Source organism: Lotus japonicus, chromosome 3 (assembly GCF_012489685.1).
Source record: "Lotus japonicus ecotype B-129 chromosome 3, LjGifu_v1.2".
In the NCBI taxonomy this organism is placed as follows: domain Eukaryota; kingdom Viridiplantae; phylum Streptophyta; class Magnoliopsida; order Fabales; family Fabaceae; genus Lotus; species Lotus japonicus.
In genome coordinates, this window is record NC_080043.1 from 31,220,562 (window position 1) to 31,228,727 (window position 8,166).

The following is an 8,166-nucleotide window of genomic DNA, read 5'->3' on the forward strand; positions in this document are numbered from 1 at the left end:
TATACTCACATTGTAAGATCAAGGTTTGATCAGTGGTTGCATCTCTATATTTGATGATTACAATGAAGGTTTGTGATGATGAACAATTGTGGTACCCTAACGTTTGTCTTCTTTAGTTGTGACAAACAGGTTCTGAATCTGACCCAAGCCTATTCGTTCAGAGGAAGAAGAACCAAGGGTTACTAAAAAGAGAGTTCTTTAGCTTACCATGTTCGTTCTGAACAGTGGCAAATCCTTCAGAAATTCTGAAGATAGAAGCTCTCAGAAAGTCTGAAGAACCGGAGTCAGAAGTTCTGAAGACCAGATGTTCCAGTGGAACGGTCCAGAAGTAGAAGACTCAAGTTCTGAAGACGTGAAAGAAGTTGGCATCTGAAGACCCAAGATTTTCTAGCTCTGACGCTCATAAGTTCTGAGGAACTTGTTCAGAAGCAGAAGTTGCATGGTCAGAGGATCCAAGCTTCCATCTGACTGTGATCAGAAGCTTCACCAACGTTCATATGAAGCTCTCCAGATCTCAAGTCAGCGGGTGAAAGGACAGGTCACTGTCATAGTACAGATAGTACAAGTCTCAGTCTGTCCGGCACCTACCTCGTGCAGCCTAGCAGTCTGATATTACAGGATTGCCACTCCAACGGACAAAACCCTAGCAACGGCTACATCACAAGTCTTGGAGTATATAAAGGCTGAAGAAAGAAGAAAGAAGTGGAGAAACTTTGTTGAAAACATTCAACTTATTCGAACAATCTCTTAGCATTATTTCTTCACTGTTCTTAAACATCTGAGTTTACTATCAGCTTTTTAGAAGCACTTATTGTAAACCCGAAACCTTTTACATCGCATTGTAAAGTTCCTTAAGAGACCAAGGTTGGTCGGATCTTGAGAGGACTGAATCAAGGTTGATTCAGTGTTTAGCTAGTCTTAAGAGAATCGGTAGATCAGCTTCTTAAGAGGATACTAGTGAGAAAATCAGTGTATTGTTAGTCACTTAGCAGGTAGCCAAGTGCAGTTGTAACACTCATTGATTTTAGTGGATTGCCTTCATCAGAAGAAGGAAGAAATCACCTTCACAGGTGGACTGGACTAGCTTGAGCATTTATCTCAAGTGAACCAGGATAAAATACCTGCGTGCTTTACTTCTTATCCTTCAGCACTTAGTTTTTATCCTTGAGTTTTGAAAAAGTTCTAAAAGTATACCCTTTATTCAAAAACTCTATTCAAACCCCCCCTTTCTAGTGTTTTTCGCATCTTCAATTGGCATCAGAGCTCCGGTTCTGATTTAAACACCTAACAGTGTTCAGTGATCCAGAACCTTGTGTGAAAAACAAACGATGACCCAAGCCAATACTTCCGCTGACAACAACAACAACAACAACAATCAACTCAGAGCACCAATCTTTGATGGTGAAAAGTTTGAGTACTGGAAAGATAGAATAGAATGCTATTTCCTTGGCACTGACCCAGATCTCTGGGATATGGTTATTGAAGGCTATACTGATCCAGTAGATGCTTCAGGAGTGAAGATCCCTCGTTCTGAAATGGCTGACGCTCAGAAGAAGCGTTTCAAGGATCATCACAAGGCGAAGTCTATGCTATTCAGCTCAATATCATATATTGAGTATGAGAAGATCTCTGACAAGAAACAGCAAAATCCATCTTTGACTCCTTGGTCATGACGCATGAAGGAAATGAAGAGGTCAAGGAAACCAAGGCTCTTGCTCTCATACAACAATATGAGCAGTTTAAGATGGAATCTGGTGAAACTATTGAGGAGATGTACTCAAGGTTTCAAACTCTGATTGCTGGAATCAGAGTGCTAAACAAGGGCTACTCTACTGGTGATCACGTCAAGAAGATCATCAGAAGTTTGCCTAAGGAATGGAGGGCTTTTGTCACTGCACTGAAGCTCTCTAGGAATCTGAACTCGTTGAAGTTAGAAGAACTCGTTAGTCATCTCAGAAGCCATGAGATTGAACTCAAGGAGGACAAGCCTCAAAAGAAAGACAAATCTATTGCTCTCAAGTCAAAGTCTGACAAAGCAAAAGCCTATCAGGTAGAAGAGGAAGATTCCTCTGAATAGCTATTAGATGCGTCTGATGATGAAGAACTATCTCTTTTCACAAAGAGATTAAGCAAACTCTGGAAGAACTGACACAACAAAGGCAAAGGACCAAAGAAAAGCTCAAGAAGATTTGAATCTTCATCCGGTCAGAAGAAGTCGTCTGGAAAGGAAGTCACTTGCTTCGAGTGCAAGGAATCTGGACACTACAAGAGTGACTGTCCCAAGCTAAAGAAGGACAAGAGACCAAGAAGAGTCTTCAAGAAGAAAGCTCTCGTGACCTTTGATGCAACTGATTCTGATGAAGCTGAGTCAGAAGAAGATGAAGCTGTGGAGGCTCTGATGGCTACCACCAGCAGAGGTGCTGAAGCTTCGGAAGATGACTCAAACTCTGAGAATGACGATGAGGTATTCTCTAATTTTTCTCCGTCTGAGCTAAGAACTGCTTTATCTGAAATAATGGAGAAACATGATGTTCTAGTAAGTAAATATTGAAATTCGTATTCACCTAGGACAGATGTGATACACAATGTTGCAACAATGTGTAGCACAACAAAACACAATCAGAGTATTAAAAATAATAAACAAACAGTTAAACAGACAAACACAAGGAGTTGTTAACCCAGTTCGGTGAACATCACCTACGTCTGGAGGATACCAATCCAGGAGTCAATTCACTATCAAATAATAGCTCTCAGGTCACATGAAAGTCCCTCCTATACCTAAGTACTCCCCCTTAGTGTAGAGCCTCTTTTACGTCCACCACTATTACACAAGTGAATCAAGCTTAGCCCTTCTCCTCTAAGCTATTAGAAAACTTTCTCTAACCCCTAATGACCACTGCCACAGCGATCAAGACATGTTTATCAATAAACAAGTTTGATGAGATTACAACTCAACTAAACAAATCAACTTAGTACTTTGATGAACGAAAGCACTAAGTTGGTACAAAACTCACAAGAGGACTCACAAACAAAAACCCTAAGATCAGTATATGTCTCGCTGAATCCGTGCACAACTAGGGTTTATAAGCTCCTTTATATAAACGTTCACTTGAGGCTTGGATCTTTAATGGGCTGAACGTCATAGAGTCCACTAAACACACTTCTGGAAAGAATCTTCAAGGAATCAAATCTTACCAGAATAAAATAACAGAACCAAGTAAAACAGAATTCAAACTTTTGAACAGACTTGGTTCACACGTTATCAATCTTGTTACTTCAGCCAAGATTAAAACAAACACGCCTTCAGAAGATAAAACGCACAATATAGAATCAATCTTCTGAATCCCCATACAATCAGCAACCTCACAACAAACTTGACTTTAACGACTGACCCACAACATATGTAATTCCACCATGTTGCTCCAGATGTTGAAACATATGGTTGCACATCATGTTTTGAGCAAAATGCAGCCAATCAAAAGAACTACAATCTCCCCCTTTGGCAAATTTTTGCTAAAACATGATCAGAAAGCCAAACAATGCAAAACAACAATACTCATCCATTAACACAAAACAGCGCACAGCATATGATGAACTGAACACACTACTGAGTCCGAATACAGAGCACCATACTTAGTCTGAATAACAAAAACCCTCAACAACAGCAACAACAACAGCACAAACACAAGCAACAATACCATTCTCCCCCTTATTAGCAGAATTTGTCAAAGGGTGCAGAGAGCCAGCAGAAGCCAACAAAATAATACAACCAGATTGAATGAAGAATGAACAAATACACTAATCACTAGCAGTAGGGTCATCATCAGAAGTACCAGCATCATCTTGATCATTAGCAGCAGCATTGTCTTCAAGAGGCCTCTTGCCTTTAGTCAACTGCAGAATGAGAGTGTCCACATTCTTCTTCCTCAATGTACAACTAGTAATTGTGTCCTGAAGCATATTAGACACAGCAAGAAGCGCAGCAATAGGAGTCTCAGGAGTCTTCTGAGAGGAAGTACCCTCCCCCTGAGTCATCTCAGCCAAACCAGCAACATCAGAAACATGGGCACCAGCTAGCAGCCTGTAATCAATAGTGAGAAGACTAGCCTTCTTGCTAGGAACCTCATCAACAAGGAGAATTTGAGGATGTTGACTCAAGATAATCCCACAAAGTAAACAAGGAAACCCAATAGGAAGCTTGACAGCAAAGGTGTCAGCATGCTTCATAGTTTGAGCAAAGACATATTCACCAAAATCAAACTGAGCCTTAGTACCAATCAGATAAATTAATTTTGCCAAACCTGAAGAAATATCTGAGTTGTGGGTGGTAGGAGCCCAATTTGCAGCACCAATGCGATTCAAGATAGCATACTTCACACTCAAATAAGTAGAAGACAACAAGCCTTTGACAGGCCATTCCATAATCTGACCAGCCGTGAGTTCATTAGTGATAGTACTCAAGGACAGCTCTTCATTTCCTGTGGCAATAGTGCTCCTTCCCAAATACTGATTAATGATCTCAGGTGAAAAGTGTACACACCTACCACGCACAAACACTTTCCTGAAATCAGGATGCCCAGACACAGTGCAATTGGTAGTCACATTCACAATAAATTCTCTCACCAACTTGTCATAGCAGCCACCAATCTCAGTAACAGTTTTCAACAACCCAGCAGCCTCAATAAGTTCTATAATTTCTTGACAATGCAAAATCTCACCAGTCAATTCCCTCTCTTGAGCAATCCTGCGCTGATAAACATACTTCCACTTACCAACACTTTCTTCAGAGTGAAAGGAAATGTTATCCAAAGGAGCAGCAGGCACATTTTCTGGAATTCGTTTCCCAATCTTGCGCTTTCGAGCAGCAGAACCAGTGTCTGACTTATCCAACTCCACAGTTGGAGTCTCATCAACAACAGGAGTAGCATTATCTTTGTGAACCTTTCTCTTGACATTCTGTACAACAGGAGTATCATCATCAAGAATAATGACCTTCTTGCGCTTCTTGTTCTCACTCAAACCCAAACCTAACTTCTTGCCAGAGGAACGCGTAGAGTACTTACGAACAACAGTCATCTTTCGCCTCTTTGAAGCAACAGAAGCAGAAGCACCAAGGGTGTTGATCAACACCTCATCAGATTCTGAGTTTTCAATGACATCCTGAACACCCTCGACATGCATATCTTTATCAACAGAGGGAGTAGAGTTGGGAACCATTACCTCTTCCTCAAGATGATCAGAATCCTTGTTGCAATCAGTATCAACACCGTGGCTTGATTGATTGTTGCTTGGTGATGGAACAATTGGATCCACATCTGCACGTAAAACTTCCTTGAGAGGAGTTTCCAACACTTCAGTGATACGAGGATTAGCAACATCATCATCTGTACTTGGGTTGATTTCAGCGTCGGAATTTACTCCCTGAGTAGCCTCAGAGCTTCTCGTTACCATCTTCTTCTTTGCTTTGGACGCATCTGTAAGATCAAGATTTGGTCATGTGGTACAACTCTATGTTTTGATGATAACAAGTATTTATTTGTGGATGAACAACTATGATACTCTAATGTTTGTCTTGAGTGTTTTGACAAACAGGTTCTGATTCTGACACCAGAAGATATATTCGTCAGAAGATCTGAGGATCAGAAGGATCAGAGGATCTGAGGATCTGAAGATCAGAGGATCTGAAGATCAGAAGATCAGAAGATCTGAGGATCTGAGGATCAGAGGATCAGAAGATCAGAGGATCAGAAGATCTGAGGATCAGAAGATCTGAAGACCAGAAGCTCTGAGGGACCAGAGGCTCTGAAGGTCCAGAAGCTCTGAAGGTCCAGAAGCAGAAGTTACGAAAGTCAGAGGATCCAAGCATCCCTCTGACTCTGATCACCAAGCTTCACAAGTTCCAACACGAAGCATTCCTCTGATCAGAAGTCAATGGTTAAAGGCAAATGTCTCTATCAAGAAGTACAAGAGCAGTGTACTATTCTGAAAAGCCTACCTACCAAGGTTCAGCCACAGCAGGTTCTGGAAGTTCCAGAAATGCCCTCCAACGGTCATATTCTCTCAACAGAAATATCCTTTGCACCTTGGACTATAAAAGGCTAAAGAAAAAGAAGAAGACTAAGAGAGAGAGAAAAAGAGCTGCAATACAAGAAAAGATTCAAGCCTCTACTTTCTTCATCTATTCTTATTTAGTTTACACTCAGCTTATTTAGAAGCAAACCTTTGTAAACACCAACCTCAAACAGTTGTTTGATTTTCCTTAAGGGACCGGGTAGGTCAGTATCCTTAAGAAGACTAAAAGAGTGAATCTTAGTGGTGATTCCTTTAGGAGATCAAGGTTGATCGGATCCTAGAGAAGACTAAGAGAGTGAATCTTAGTGTGAGCTAAGTCAGTGTATTGTTAGTCACTTGTAGGTTTCAAGTGCAGTTGTAACAATTATCTGATTAGTGGATTGCCTTCATTCTAAGAAGGAAGAAATCACCTTAACGGGTGGACTGGATTAGCTTGAGGGATTTATCAAGTGAACCAGGATAAAATACTTGTGTGCTTTTCTCTTCTCTCTATCTTTATCCGCTGCACCATCTATCTTAGAGAAACCGAAAAGATTTACTTTAAATCTTAAGGGGAAAGTTTTTATATTGAAAACGCTATTCAACCCCCCCTTCTAGTCGTTTTTCACACCTTCAGCATCTAACTTGGATCGTGCCTTTTTCCCTTTCTTCTTGCACGGATCAGACAATGGTTGAGGAATACCTTGAGCAATTGTGATTTCAGATGTATGAGGAGAGGATTTTGAAACCCTTGAAGATTTTGGGGTTTTGGATTTCAAACCCATTACCTTTACCCCGTAAGCATTCATCTCAGGAGTGAGTTTCTTGCTAGAATCTTGACTCATGGTGAAGAGGACACAAAGAAAGAAACACGGGTCTTCAAGAAAAGGATGGACGGTTTTGGAGTGAGTTTCAGAGATTTGAAGTTGGGCAGTGGAGGTTGCAGGAGAGGTTATCAAGAAACAATGAAAATTCCTGATTAAGCGTGCCTCAAAAGTAATGACAAAATAGCCGTTGGCACACCAAAATCCCTTTAATTGCTATAATTCCTCAAATAAGCAGATACCCAATAACTGTCTCAATTTTTCAAACTGTGTGGCATCCAGAGCTTTGGTAAAAATATCTGCTAACTGCTTTTCAGTTGAGACATGTTCCAAAGTAACAGTACCATCTTCAACTAACTCCCTGATGAAATGATGACGAATATCAATATGTTTTGTTCTGCTATGCTGAATTGGATTTTTGGATATGTTGATAGCACTTAAATTGTCACAAAACAATGTCATAACATCTTGTTGCACATTATACTCCTTTAACATTTGTTTCATCCACATCAACTGAGTGCAATTGCTTCCAGCAGCTATATATTCAGCTTCTGCCGTAGAGAGAGAGACACAATTTTGCTTTTTACTGAACCAAGAGATTAGATTATTTCCAAGAAAGAAACATCCACCTGATGTGCTCTTCCTGTCATCAGCACTTCCAGCCCAATCCGCATCACAGTAACCTGTTAGCACTGAATTAGTGTTGTGAGAGTACAGAATGCCATAATCACTTGTACCACTGATATACTTAATGATCCTTTTCACTTGAATGAGATGACTAGTCTTTGGTTCTGCTTGATACCTAGCACAAACTCCAACTGCAAAAGTAATATCTGGTCTGCTGGCAGTGAGATACAAAAGACTTCCAATCATGCTTCTATATAAACTAGGATCCACATCAGTACCTTTCTCATCCTTTGTGAGCTTGATATGAGTTGCAACAGGTGTTCTTTTGTGACCAGCATTCTCAAGACCAAACTTCTTAACAATCCCCTTAGCATACTTACTTTGTGTGATGAATAAGGTATCTTCCATCTGTTTTACCTGAAGTCCCAGAAAGTAAGTTAATTCACCTACAAGACTCATTTCAAACTCAGATTTCATTTGTTCAACAAATTGTTCCACCATCTGGTTCGACATGCCACCAAACACAATGTCATCAACATAAATTTGAGCTACCATAAGTTCACTGCCATTTTTCTTAACAAACAAGGTCTTGTCAATGCCACCTTTGTCATAACCATTGTTGATCAGAAATTCTGTTAATCTTTCATACCATGCTCTAGGTGCT

The 8,166-nt window shown here is 40.4% G+C and overlaps 1 protein-coding gene across 1 annotated transcript; it reads right to left on the reverse strand.

The window, feature by feature from the left end:
* Positions 1 to 3,798: 3,798 nt before the first annotated feature.
* On the reverse strand, positions 3,799 to 5,451 carry LOC130743951 (uncharacterized). The gene has a single exon (XM_057596161.1). The coding sequence runs from the start codon at positions 5,449 to 5,451 to the stop codon at positions 3,799 to 3,801; it is 1,653 nt and encodes a 550-aa protein (XP_057452144.1).
* Between the last annotated feature and the right edge of the window lie 2,715 nt (positions 5,452 to 8,166).

Excerpts from the sequence above, each read along its gene's own strand:
- LOC130743951 (XM_057596161.1), bottom strand. The coding sequence starts at position 5,451 with ATGGTAACGAGAAGCTCTGAGGCTACTCAGGGAGTAAATTCCGACGCT.